General features: G+C 42.5%; 2 protein-coding genes across 2 annotated transcripts in view; both read right to left on the reverse strand.

Annotated features, from left to right (window-relative positions):
- The window catches only part of LOC146626002 (uncharacterized), a 104,950-nt gene that overhangs the window by 80,269 nt on the left and 10,078 nt on the right, over window positions 1-14,603 (reverse strand). The window lies entirely within an intron of this gene.
- Window positions 3,495-10,008, reverse strand: LOC146626005 (uncharacterized). The gene is made up of 3 exons (XM_085363123.1): window positions 9,958-10,008; window positions 4,298-4,894; window positions 3,495-4,055 (listed from the first exon to the last, which is right to left on the reverse strand). Exons 1-3 carry the CDS (start codon window positions 9,973-9,975, stop codon window positions 3,495-3,497), a joined length of 1,176 nt encoding a protein of 391 aa, XP_085219249.1. The 5' UTR covers window positions 9,976-10,008.

Here is a 14,603-nt window from a genome sequence, read left to right on the forward strand (position 1 = left end):
CAAAAGCAGCTACTGTAGTTTAAGCATGTTAGTGTGGCAATATTAGTACAGCTGAGACTCCCATCCCACCAGGATTTTCTGCTCTCCAGACTTCTCATTTAATGATTATTAAATCAACCTAAGCCTCTCCCACATTCATTACAGTAGTTTGTTTGAACACATTTTAATTGCACGTTTGAAGGAAACCTCATCCTTTTAGCATTGTGGAGTGGAGTGGAGTAGAGAACAGCCAAATCTCCTCCCCTGAATAAACCTCCACCTGTGCCACTGAAAACAGTTAAATTAGTTTGAATCTAAAATCATGACTCCAGCTATTTGTTGTGAGACCAGTTGTTTATTTTCACACCGAACTGTTTAATAACAAGAACTTTACACAGAATTAATCAAATTTAACTAATGCTTTGACAATACAAACTTAAAATCAACAAGCAGAAATTTACAGCTCCTGAACATGTGGATCATAAAACAACGTTTGGACTTCAGGGATACAGTAAATACACTCAAATGAAAGGAGGAGCCAAAAGTAGAAGTTAAATAGAATTTGAATTAACTTTAACAAAAAAAAAGAAGTAATCTGTAATCTTTTAAAATGGTCCTGATGTGTGCTGCTGTTTTTTACTTTTAACAATTCTTTGCTGCAACTGTGAATAGGGCTTTGGAGTTGACGTCACGGGAGGGGGCGTGGCCACGATTTTGGGTTGAGCCGCCATGTTAGTAGGCCAAACAAAGGGCTACAGGAGCAACAGCACATGGAAACATCAGCTATGGCTCGCACTTGCTGTGTTGTCGGTTGCAATGTTATATTGCACGATTGGGAAGGGAATAAGGAATAATCTTTTTATCGTTTCCCCTGCTGGAAGCAACGTGAGGGATCTCATGTATGTTACCAAACGAAGACGTCAGGCTTTGATAGCAGCGGTGAGACGAGCTGATATTGAGTTTTCTGCCATTATTTTTTGTTGATGTGCTCCCGACATTTTCATTTCAGTATGTTCATATTGCTCTTTATAGGCTCAAACATCCTAATGTGTGATCCAGCAGAATTATGTTCTGTTTGTGGAGTAGCTTATCGGTGACAACTCCTCCAGACTAGCAGGTGGAATTTGCCTTTTTTGCGGACGGCTCCTTTTGCCTTTCAGTGCAGGCGGTGTGTTTATGTTCTCATCTAGAGCAATTTTTGGGGCAGCTGCTGAGGAGAAGTCAATGTTATGTGTGACCTCTGGCTGTATCTTGGTCATATAGTCAACCTACTCACAACGTGGAGGCTTAAAAATGGCCAAATCTTGTACCCAACCGTCTGTGAATTAGATGTGCACCTCCAGGGATTTATAATTCCAAAAATGATGCGCTGACTCCACAGACAAGGTACGACAAGGTATTAGGGTAGGACAATGGTGGAAGGTCTCCAGGGTTTCTACTCCACTGCCGTATTTTATACGGGTCCACAACCGATGCATGCTATTGTTTCCAAGTACAGTCTCTTGGCGTCCGGGCTCAATCGCTCTCGATACAGTCATTTGACTTTTGAGCTGATTTTAAGCATGGTTCTGGCAGTCGTCCTTCCAACACAGTGTGTTTGTTTTGATTCGTGGCCTTCTCAAATGGCGCCGTGCTCCTACAATGCATTGCGGCATTACGTCAACTCCAAAGCCCTATAGAGATCGACAGACCACATGACTTTCGCGCATTGCATGCCGGTAACTCGTGGCAAAACAATCCAAGTACCGCATCAAATGCAAGCATTTGCAGCACCGCAAAACGTTCATTCTCCGGTTCCAATAAATTCTTGCTTTTTCTTTGCCCCCCAAAAAGGTATGTACAAAACGAAGGAGAACAATGCCGGTCTGTACAAAGACAGACTTCATGAAAAGTCAAAGATAAGATACGAGGAAAAAATCAAACCAGTGAAAGTGTCAGACCCTTACGAGCACACAGAGGGACAAAATACGTTAGCGTGCTGCCCAACTTTCACCACGCTCATATTTATAATCATACAGTTCTTGGAGTGAGTGCATACACTCATGAAGTTTAGTAACTTCAGGTCACTGCAACAAGCCCAGGTACAGTTTACCGACGGATGGGTGCAGGACCTTGAAATGCACCGTGTAGAAAGTAAAGACCATCGTACGTATCATAAGTTTACCAGTCTCACAAATCTTCTTCATAAATACACATTCCTTAACCGTTTATTAATAGGACCTTTGAGCTCAATGGTAATTAATTAGTAGTGGAAATAATTTCTGGTACCCATCACAGAAATGTAGCAGTGACAATAATATTGTATGCTGTAATCGTACTGGGCAATTAGTGATACAAAACAACTGTTTTATCCTGTGTATAAAAGTAAATGTTTTTGTCAATGTACCATAATAACAGAAGCGAAACGCAATATTGTGTCAGGACAATTCACTATTTATGCACAATAAACAAAGGAGCATAGCGCGACAATTTCTGTTCAGCGCCAGACTTGCTTGTAACCTATATCACTAATTATGTTAAGAAAAATGACGCATTAACTACAACAGCAGACTGACCTTCATGTAAATGCTTGGAGCAGACTAACCTGTGAGCTGGAGGGTTCTGGGACGTTATATTTGGTCTTTGAATGGCTGCAATCCAGGCGCCTCTTTGTTACTTCGGAAACATGGCTCGAACAATTTCTCTTCAACGACGTAATCCGATAACAACCGATCTCTTTACCCGTCGGCTTCCCGTGGCTGTCATGCGACCGGCTATTGCAGTTAATAATACAACAGCTTCTTGCCATTTTTTGTGTTTCTTTTTATCGCTGTATAACTGATTTCAATTGAAAGCCTGCGTGCGCTAGTACCGCTTGCCACGAGTTCCCAGAATTCTTTGCGGTTTTACCCCTGAGTGACGTCACATTTTCAATCTCTATAAGAATGTGTTCTTTGACTGATTAAATAATGGTTACACTGACTCACTGCTCCACCTTCTGGTACAAACTGGTATTACATGGAAGTACAGCCCAGCACCAGTTTATCTTGAGTTTCTTTTTTCTGGACACAAAGTCACAGCGGTTGTTGTTGCCTCAGAAAAAAAGTTAGATTTGGGGAAAAAAGCAAGAAGTTAAAATGAAATGTAAAAAAAATAATGTTTCTATGCACATCTGCAGTTTAGAAACATACCAGTTTGGTAATATAAAATAAAATGTATTCCTATAACTTTTATATCCTAAGAGAACAAAGATTAAAATGTAACAGGGATAACATTTTAGAATATTAAAATCCCTCAAAGGGAAAAAAAACTTGATGTGCACATCTATACTTGCAACTTCCTAAATAACATCCAGGATTATTCACTGCAGGTCCAGAAATCAGAGCTACCTCATCAGATCCAAGTGTGACATCAGCTGCACTCTCTACAGGAGATTCCAGCTGAACTCTGTGGAGCCTGATCTCAAGGTTTTTAAGTCTGACCCTGAAACCAGAAGAGGATCTTTCTGTCTCTTCAGATCCATTGTGATCCAGTGATCACTGTCCTGCATGATCACGCTGATGTTTGCACAGAGCAGATAATGAAGTGAATGTTTTTGCACATTGGTAACAGTGAAACAGTTTATTTACAGCGTGGGATCGTTTGTGTTTGGAGTATGAATTGAGATTCATGAAGCTTTTGTCACACTGGTCACAGCTGAAGTTCCCTTTAACGTGTGTACGTTCATGAAGGTTACGATTACTTGATTGTGAGAAGCTTCTGTCACAGTGTCTGCACTTGTATGGTTTCTCTCCTGTGTGGACTCGTTTATGCTTTCTAAGGTCACATGCAGTGGTGAAGGATGACCCACACTGGTCACAGAGGTGCTTTTTAACCCCACTGTGACAGAGTTCATGTATTTTTAATTCACTCGGTGTGGGGAAGCCTTTCCCACATTCTTTGCAGTAGCTCATTTTATCTCCAGTGTGTCTACGCTGATGTAATTTTAGGCACCGCTGCTGATTGAAAGTTTTTCCACAAAGGTCACAACGAAACGCTTTCCCACCACCACAGCGATGACAGGGTTGAGAACTGGATCCATCTGTGTCGCTCTGCTTCTAAACAAAGACACAAACACAGTGTAAGTCGGGGAATTCCTTCAACATTTTTGCAAGAATTAATAAATAGCACATTAGAATTGATGAACTGCCCAGCACTGCCGTTATATGCAGCATAATCCCTAACAGGCAAACAGTTTATTTTCTAGAATTTTTCAAAACAGTTTCCTGTTCGTCATTTCCTTGTTTTCTTTCTGTCCTGTCAATTAAGGTCAAAATAAATAAACGAGGAAAATACATACCTCACAGTAACTGCACTTGTAGAGTTTCTTTCTGGTGTGGATCTGTTGGTGTTTTTTCAGGAACCGTAGAGTTGTAAAAGCCTTATTACACAGGTCACATTTATAAGGTCTCTCCATAGTGTGTGTAAACAGGTGGTGGTGCAATTCTGTGTCTGTTGCGCACTTTTTGCCGCATTGATCACAGTAGTAATCACCATGTAGAGTGTGAGTGGGTAGTTGTATATTTTGGTATCCTAACTGGCTGAAAGTTTTTCCACACATGTCACAGTCCTCCACCTTAATTCCAGGGTGGGTAACTTGATACATCGTTGAGCTGCTACACTGAGTGAAAACTCTGCCGCACTGATCGCAGCTGAGCGCTTTAACTTTGCAGTGTATGAGTTGGTGTGTTTTTAAGTGTTCAGGCTTAGTAAAAGATTTTCCACACAAGTCACAGCTAAATTGTCTCTCTTCAGTGTGGATGAGTTGATGACATTTCAGGTTAGACTGCCCAATAAACTCCTTCCCACACTCGTCACAGCTGTATGTTTCCTCCGCCTTATTTCTGTGAAGTTTGTCGGCCTCTTGAGAGCACTGACTTCTCTCTCCATGTTGGTCCTGCAGTGACGGAGATACAGAGGCAGTGAGTGAAATGCAGTCCTCAAACAAACTGAACCTCCCTCCATTAACACTTTTGAAGATGCCAACTGCCACTAGAATTTTAGATGATTCCCTAAAATATTTAAATACAGAAACAGTGACTAGATCAAAAGAAAGAGGACAATATGTCTGTGAAGGCTCTCAATCATCCAGGTCATCGTAGTCAAAGGAGCTTGCAAAGAAAAGCGTCTGGACTTCTTTAAGTTTCCTTGAAGACGTTTCACCTCTCATCCGAGAAGCTTCTTCAGTTCTAAGAGTAACTGGTGGAGAGTCCCAGATTTTAAGCCCTATGGGAGTGTTCCCATGGACGCTGTATTGATACTCTATGTAATCACACCTTCACCAAAACCTTGGCTGGTTGTGACCCATGACCTTTTAGGATTAGGTAGAGGATCAAAAGGGTGTCCATGGATCTGATTTCACTTTTATCTAACATATATATATTCCACATGGCAGTACCTTTGTCTTCTTACATGAAGATAATAGAGTTAATGATTTGTCCGTCTAAAGCAATGGTTCCCAAACTTTTTTTTTGCTAGGCCCCCCTTTGTTTGACAACACAAATCTTCACAAAAAACAAACAAACAAACAAACAAAAAAAAAACCACATCCTCCAACCACAGACACATATTTTGTTTTCAAACTTCATTCATGACTTTCTACAATGGCAGATAGAGACAAAATACTGTTAATCTGACTATCTTCAGGTTTTACACACTCACACATAAACACGCAGTTACTGTCCCTCCGTGTAGAAAGGCAGAAGCGTCACTGTGTCATTATCTTACATGTAGTTGTTTTCAACATAGTTATCAATACATTTTTCAAAAATGCCTCTCTGTGCAAAATGGGTTCAAAACATAAACAACTGTGGGATCCTGTTTGTCCGTGATTTGGACAGGGGGAACAATGATGAAAAAATATTGCCGTAAACAGTTTATTTTGCAACACCACTAAACAAACGATAGTGTAAAATGTTCTTGAAACTCTCAATTTACCTGTCATGAATGAAGACCAGAATAAACAACTAGCCTCTGAAATAATGGTAAAGGAGTTAGAAAATGCCATGAGAAACCTGAAAGCTAATAAATCGCCAGGAAGTCATGAGTTCACATCTGAATTCTACAGGGAGTGCAGAATTATTAGGCAAATTGTATTTTTGAGGAATAATTTTATTATTGAACAACAACCATGTTCTCAATGAACCCAAAAAACTCATTAATATCAAAGCTGAATGTTTGTGGAAGTAGTTTTTAGTTTGTTTTTAGTTTTAGCTATTTTAGGGGGATATCTGTGTGTGCAGCTGACTATTACTGTGCATAATTATTAGGCAACTTAACAAAAAACAAATATATACCCATTTCAATTATTTATTTTTACCAGTGAAACCAATACAACATCTCCACATTCACAAATATACATTTCTGACATTCAAAAACAAAACAAAAACAAATCAGCGACCAATATAGTCACCTTTCTTTGCAAGGACACTCAAAAGCCTGCCATCCATGGATTCTGTCAGTGTTTTGATCTGTTCACCATCAACATTGCGTGCAGCAGCAACCACAGCCTCCCAGACACTGTTCAGAGAGGTGTACTGTTTTCCCTCCTTGTAAATCTCACATTTGATGATGGACCACAGGTTCTCAATGGGGTTCAGATCAGGTGAACAGGAGGCCATGTCATTAGTTTTTCTTCTTTTATACCCTTTCTTGCAGCCACGCTGTGGAGTACTTGGACGCGTGTGATGGAGCATTGTCCTGCATGAAAATCATGTTTTTCTTGAAGGATGCAGACTTCTTCCTGTACCACTGCTTGAAGAAGGTGTCTTCCAGAAACTGGCAGTAGGACTGGGAGTTGAGCTTGACCCCATCCTCAACCCGAAAAGGCCCCACAAGCTCATCTTTGATGATACCAGCCCAAACCAGTACTCCACCTCCACCTTGCTGGCGTCTGAGTCGGACTGGAGCTCTCTGCCCTTTACCAATCCAGCCACGGGCCCATCCATCTGGCCCATCAAGACTCACTCTCATTTCATCAGTCCATAAAACCTTAGAAAAACCAGTCTTGAGATATTTCTTGGCCCGGTCTTGACGTTTCAGCTTGTGTGTCTTGTTCAGTGGTGGTCGTCTTTCAGCCTTTCTTACCTTGGCCATGTCTCTGAGTATTGCACACCTTGTGCTTTTGGGCACTCCAGTGATGTTGCAGCTCTGAAATATGGCCAAACTGGTGGCAAGTGGCATCTTGGCAGCTGCACGCTTGACTTTTCTCAGTTCATGGGCAGTTATTTTGCTCCTTGGTTTTTCCACACGCTTCTTGCGACCCTGTTGACTATTTTGAATGAAACGCTTGATTGTTCGATGATCACGCTTCAGAAGCTTTGCAATTTTGAGACTGCTGCATCCCTCTGCAAGATATCTCACTATTTTTGACTTTTCTGAGCCTGTCGAGTCCTTCTTTTGACCCATTTTGCCAAAGGAAAGGACATTGCCTAATAATTATGCACACCTGATATAGGGTGTTGATGTCATTAGACCACACCCCTTCTCATTACAGAGATGCACATCACCTAATATGCTTAATTGGTAGTAGGCTTTCGAGCCTATAAAGCTTGGAGTAAGACAACATGCATGAAGAGGATGATGTGGACAAAATACTCATTTGCCTGATAATTCTGCACTCCCTGTATGAAGCATTCAAAGAGGATCTTATTCCTATACTGAGAAAAAACATGCAATCTTCGCCTTCGCTGAGAGCCAAAAGAAGTTTGGCTCTCAGCGAAGGCGGTCGCACTTTCCTCCTCTCCTGCCCTTATCTTCCCTGCTTTGCTTCTTATGTCCTTGTCTTACCTTGTGTTTTTACTTTTCCTGGAACACTCTCTCACAGTCTGTTTCTAAACCTAAAAGAGGAATTATGGATTTGATCAACTGGTCTCTGAATGCAATTGACACCCCTTTCTCAACGAGAAGTCTGGGCTCGGGTGAGCCTGAGTGCTGAAGATATCTACCTATTTGGAACCATGGTAACAGGGTTCTGGCTGATCGGAGCTGGCTTGGCCCTGACTTATCGAAGAATTAAGAAAGCGGAACCGGCTGTTCAAACCCCCACAAGGCTGCCCGCTGGGATTGGAACGATGGGAGAGGCGTGAGTTTCTCAAAATGGGCTCATTGAGTGCAGCACGGATAAGATCTTGGAGAGGCTATGGCTGCTGTGAATACTTGAATAAGATCTCTGACTGCAGACTGGATACATCTCGGAAGGGCTAGCCCGGAATAACATCTCTGGGCGCAAATTGGATGACATCTCGGGGAGGCACACTGCCGTGGGTTCTCAGAATCGGCTCCTTGAGCACAAGAAATGACAACATCACAGAACGCAAGTATGGCGAAGCTCGCGGCTCTCCAACGGGAGATTGAGAGACCAGTGTTGGACTGTAGAACTGCTTTGAAATTCATATGAGCTGTTCGCACTAAAGTAAAAAGCTCCATTACTTCATGCGGAGACTCCTTTGGCGCCAGCGGCAAGGCTGGAGCCGAACAACAACACCCTGATAATGACTGTGTTTAGTCTGTTCCTTCCCGTTCCATTCAAGGCCACCTGGGTTGGCTGGAAGACTGGCAGGGAGAAGGACACTGTCTCAGGTGAACTCTGGACACACACACACACACACACACACACACACACTGATCCCCCCTCCCTTTCCAAACGCCTTTGATGCTTGTCCCCTCCCGGGGAAGATGGCGGTCGACTGGACCAGCGCAGATGCTGCAGGACCGGATGCGCTGTCTACACCGGCTCTCTCTCACCCTTTACCCGCCCCTGTTGCTTGTCTTGTGTTTCTATGGTGTATTGATAGTCATGTGCTTTTTGTGCTGAGGTGTTTTTTCTGTTATCAAACTGTTCTCCCACTAGGAGCTCAGTCTGAGTGGAGTTTTTTTTCTCCTCCTCTTACCTCATGTTATGTATTTTTGTTGTTTTTTCCTATCAGCCTACCTTTCTGACATGTCTCCCCAATGTGATGTTTGTGTAAAGTTGGTCAGAAGGTTCCTTTGTAAGTGCGCATGCGCCATTAGCGTGCTGCCTGCTGTAACCCTAATTTCCTTCGGGATTAATAAAGTATTCTGATTCTGATTCAATTGGGCACTTGAAAAGACACAAATCCCACCTACCTGGAAAGAAGCAATTATATCTCTCATACCGAAGAAGGCCAAGGATAAGAAAGAATGTGGGTCCTAAGGCCAATTTCTGTACTTTATGTAGCTTACTGTATCTATACATCCATTGTGACAAAACGAATGGAAAAAATACTACTAACCTGATACATAATGATCAAGCTGTCTTTATACATAAACGTCAAAGCCAGGGTAACGCAAGACGCACTTTACACATAATGAACTAAATACAACAACATGCAGTTTATTTAAAAACTTATACGGCATATGCTTTCCTATAAGTTACATGGCTGATTTTAACCCTGTATTGCCTAATCGAATCCTAGATAATTTGACTACTTAATTTCTTCCAGTTGCCTTTCTTTGCCCCACTATTTCCTGTACACTGTCTTTCCTTTGACCCATGTGTCCCACTTGTACTGACACTTCTTTTTCTTGCCTTTCTCAATTTTATGCCGATGACATCCAGCTGTGCACGTCTTTAAAGGCTCATCAGATAAATGAGCTTCTAGCCTAGTTGAGGGAATAGTGACGGGCTCTCCAGTAATTGCTTCGTTTTAAACTCTTGCAAGTCTGAGTGTAATGTCTTGTAAAGTAATGCACAGGAATGTGAGATGTGAGAACCACAATGAAAATAACATTACAGAAGAAAATTGTGTATTGGAAAATTTCTTATATTAAGAATTGTGGCTTTAATATAAAACTGATTAACAGAACATGTGTTTCATCTTTACAAGTCTTGTTGCTTGAATTTCAGTAATGCATGTAGGAACAAGGCTAAATCTGGTGCCAGTTATAATGCTAATCACACAGCAGCAGCTGATAAAGTCCACACAGTTTCTTCCTCACCTTTTGTGTTGAATCCATCGTGACTGAGCTGAGTCCAAGTGGCTGAAAATGTTCCTCTGCTGCTCAGCGGTGATCAGCTGGGACACAAAACAGATCTTTATTAGGATTCCACTAGAGCTGCAGCGATTCATCAAGTAACTTGTTCATAAAAAAAAATTGCTTCCATGACTACTTTAACACTGTGGCTCTCAGTTGTCGACATGTAAGCGCTTCGTTGCGGAAATTTAGTGCATTAAATTAAACAAGTCACACTGCTGAAGCGCTGTACAAGCAGGATACTTCATTCACTGGCAGTCTCCTACATGCCTTCACTTCTGCTACATGCAGGGGTCCGCGGGGTTAACATAAGGGCATAACATATGCATAGGACAAGGAAGGGTGTATGTTAGCATACAATGAAAAAATTCTTCTACAGTTTCGTGACTGTTTTACTCATATTTGTGACTAAATACAGACATGCAATGAAACAGATCTACTAGCACATGATAATAAAATTTTACATTAAACCCATGCAGTCCCCACTTTTGAAATAAAGTTTGCAGATGAATTGTTAACTTGGTTTGATAGTGTTTAAATCAGGAGGCTTGCTGAAGGCTGACAACAGCAGCCCTACATTATATGACCGTGATGCCTTTGAACATCAGGGGTGAATCTAAAGGGGGGCGTGGGGTGCATTACACCACATTTGTTTCAGGACTTTAGTAGTGTTAGTATAATTGTATTAAATAATTGCATATTAAAAAAAAGTAAAAATATACACTACTGGTCAGTAATTCCTACAAGTGTTTCAACTTTTCTGGATCATTTCCAGCCCCCTGTGTCTGCATAAAAGCAGTGTTGGAACACACTGTGGTACCATACCCCCATGAGCACCAGCTGAACAGTATTTTACTGCAGAAAGTAGTGTGTTGCAACAAAAATTCCAAGAACAGGGAATCAACAATGGAAGAGAGACAGACCAAGATAAGACTTCAAGCCTTGAGCTAAGAGAAGTACTGCTGGGCCATGAAGCACCGCCATCATTCTCCTAGTTATTAATAATCTCTGGTTCTCTGTCACAGCATGTCTTTGTCATGTCTTTCTCAGTTCCTCACACCAACAGGTCTCTGCAGAAGGCTGCCCCTCTCTGAGCTTGGTTTGCTGGAGATTTCTTCTTGTTAAAAGGGAGTTTTTCCTTTCCACTGTCACCAATGCACTTGCTCATAGGGGTCATCCGGTGTAGGGTCTTTATCTCATAATATAAAACACCTTGAGGCAACTGTTGTTGTGATTTGGTGCTACATAAATAAAATCAAATTGAACGGAACTTCTTCATTCAGCTGAAAATCTTCTGTAAACAAAGTAAAATCAAACCCAACATTCAATCCACAACATGATTAAAAACATTCCTCTTCTCCCAAATCAAGAGCTGCACATTAACTAACCACCACAATATATTTGTCTTATTATACTCTATGCTTTTAAATATTCTGCTCTCAAAGGAGGCGGATGCATCTTTCACCCTCTCCTTATCTTCCCTGCTGCTGCTTCTATATCCTTGTCCGGTCTCGTCTGACTCTAACCCTGAGAGCCTCTCATTCTTGCTCTTGTTCTCTAAAACCTAAAGAAGAAGAACTGTGGATTTGATCAACTGGTCCCTTAATGCAATTGACAATGTATTCTCGATGAGAAGCCTGGGTTCGGGAGAGCCCGAGTGTCCTGGAGGGACGTTCCCTGCCGCATACATGATGGACGGTTGGCAAAAGTGGCACGTTGTGTGCCTAGCAGGACTGTCTATTGAGGACATTGAAGACATCTACCCGTTCAGAACCATGATAACAGGGCTCTTGCTGATTGGAGCTGGCTTGGCCCTGGTTTATCTGAAATGGAAGAAAGCGGTGACTGCTGTTCAAAACCCCACAAGGCTTGCCGCTTTGACCGGAAATGTGGGAAGAGCTGTGAGTGATCAGTCTGTTCTTACTGAACCCAAGATGGGAAAGAGCTTGGAGGAGCTGATGAATCTTAAACGGCAGATACACCTGAAGACCAGTGATGGACGCTAAGAACAACTGTAAAATTGATGCAACCTGTTTGTTCTAAAACAACATATCCATCATTTGTCATGTGGCCACCCCACCACTCCCGACAGCGCCAGCTGAATGCTTGAAGGCCGAGGCTGACAATGCTTGAAGGTTGACGCCAACGAGAACAACAATTCTTCCACGAGATACGATAACGGGAACGAACTGACTCTCCTGCCCGATCCCTCAAGGCCACCCGCGTAGGCTGGGGACTGTTGATCGTCACCTAACAGGCGAAAGGACACTTTCTCAGGCTGAACTCAAGACTGTGTGCGACACGCTCGCACACATTTACAATGATACTGATAAGCCCTCACCATCACCCTCCCTTCCTCGAATCCAACACCTCCTCCCATCAGATGTGGACAGCGGCTCATCAGGACGTGCGGTCGCAAGATTGCAGCATCCCAGATGCAGCTGTGTACATTGGCATACCCCCCATGCTGCTTGTGTTGTGTTTCATAGTGTTATGGTGTGATGATATCTGTGCTTTTAAGTGCTGGAGTTTCTGTCTTCTCCTCATGCTGAGTCCTTTTGGGGAAGTAGGGGCAGAAATTCTTTTTTTCTCCTGATCTGCCCTTCTGTGTTACACATTTCATTATTTTTGCTACCTAGCCTGACCTGTCTCCCCAATATGAAGTTTGTGTATTGTATGAACGGTCGGCAAGGTTTGTCATCTCAGTTGCAGGAAACTGCAACCAACAAACAAAGGCATCCATTCATCAATTAACATTGTTTGCTTTCATCTCTGTTTCGTTAGATTTTGGTAACATCTTCCTGTTCATCACTTTACAGCAGCCACACTCACTACAATGAGACTTTGTAGGAGTTCAGTTCCTCTCATGTGCTCATCCACAGCAGCTGGACATTAAACTTTATTGTAATCCCACAAAGGAAAAATTCACTTGTTGCAGCGGCACAATGGAAAGGAAGGAAAGAGGAACTTGAGATGTATGAGAAAACAATAAAACAAAATACATGAATGATATACATGATGATACATGAAAATGAATGAAGAAGAAAAATTAGCTGTGTTTATGCAGGTGTTCAGCCTCATTAACAGCTGCTTTCTAAACAGGAAGCAAGTTCATGTGAGCTTTGGTCTCACTCTGAGAGTACACAGATCTGCCAGTAGGGTGGTCTAAAAGATGTTTCTACACTGCACATGATTTAGAGATACATAAATATTTCTATCCGGAGTACAAACCACTTCATGTCAAATCTAACGTTGTTAAGTGACTTTTCCAACAGTCTGTTGATTTACTCCTGAGGCTGACCTAACAGCACAGGCTTATTGTCTGAGAAAAGCTGCCGATGAGCCAAAAAAACCTTCAACTCTGAAAAGTCAGCAAAGAATAAGAGAGAGAGAGCTGGCATCAAGGTTAGAGACACTATCTCACAGGAACAAAAGAGAGAGAACACCAGAGGGATTTGCTGCTTATCTCTTTAGAAAACGGGTCCAGGGCCACATGTTCACCTGGAAAATAAAGTTATAGTGACCCTGATACTGCAGCAGATCGCTCTGACTTCCTGTTATCACTTAAATAGAAACGAGGCTGTAGAGGTTTGGTGCAGGCAGAAAAACAGCTGCAGGGACAATGAAAAGACTTTTCTGCTCCAACTTCTCCCAGCATGCTGAGCTAATGATTAGTTGGTGTTTTTCTCCAAACACTCTCTCACTCTTCTCTCAACGTGTTCACAATAAACTGTGAACAGACACCGAGGAGAGCAGCAGAAGACCTCATTCAGGAGCTAAACTCAACATGAACTGAACTCACAGTAAAGTTAGCTCGGTGCTTACCTTTAGATGAGCCCACAAACCGAGAGAAACTCCGCGATGAAGCTGCAACTCTTTCCAAACACAGGAAACAGATCAGGGAGCAGAGACCCACGTGGTTCACGCTGATCTCAGCTACGATCCAGGAGACAAGGGTGGGCAGATCGAAGCAGATATCGATCAGGACGTTGGTAGTGGTTTATGATCGATACTTTAGTTCGTTTCTCTCCTCTAAGTTCAACGCTTTACTCCCGTTTCACGTAAAAACACCTCTCTCTGCTCGGCTCCTCTCCTGCACACACGCACACTCTTTACTAGTGATGGGACGTTCTGTATCGAGGCTTCGGAGCGTGTGTCGAGTAATGGAGGGGGCGTTTCCGTGAAGCGCGTATCGAGGCTTGCTTCATTTATGGGAGGAGCTGAAAATGATGACGTCCGAAGCCTCGCTGCCCGGCTGTACCACGTGACTGGTTCATGAAGCGGTTCGAACTTTGCCGCGAGATATGACAGCGATATAAACCCCTCAGACTTCAATCAAAATGTGGGTGTTTGATGGAGAGTTGTTAGTGAGAGTTTGGAGACAGTTCGGAGGTTTATGAGAGTGAGGAGAGAAAGTCAGGAGAGAATGGAGCCAGCTAAGAAGAGGAGGATGTCCTCCCCTGTGTGGGAACATTTTGATCTTATTCCTCCCAACAAGGTATGTAAATTTCTACAGAAGATGTATTTTCATGATACTGATGGTGCAATACAATTTATGTTAAGCTGTCTGTACTTTTGTACAAGGTGAAGTGTTTGCTATGTGCCAGGGA

The sequence above is a fragment of the Diplotaxodon limnothrissa genome, linkage group LG9, assembly GCF_057381915.1.
Source record: "Diplotaxodon limnothrissa isolate DT_005_m linkage group LG9, D_limnothrissa_male_GT1.1, whole genome shotgun sequence".
NCBI classification, from domain to species: Eukaryota; Metazoa; Chordata; class Actinopteri; order Cichliformes; family Cichlidae; genus Diplotaxodon; species Diplotaxodon limnothrissa.

Excerpts from the sequence above, each read along its gene's own strand:
- LOC146626005 (XM_085363123.1), bottom strand. Across the intron at positions 4,056-4,297 it reads ACAAGTGCAGTTACTGTGAG|AAGCAGAGCGACACAGATGG; the intron begins GTATGTATTTTC and ends GTCTTTGTTTAG.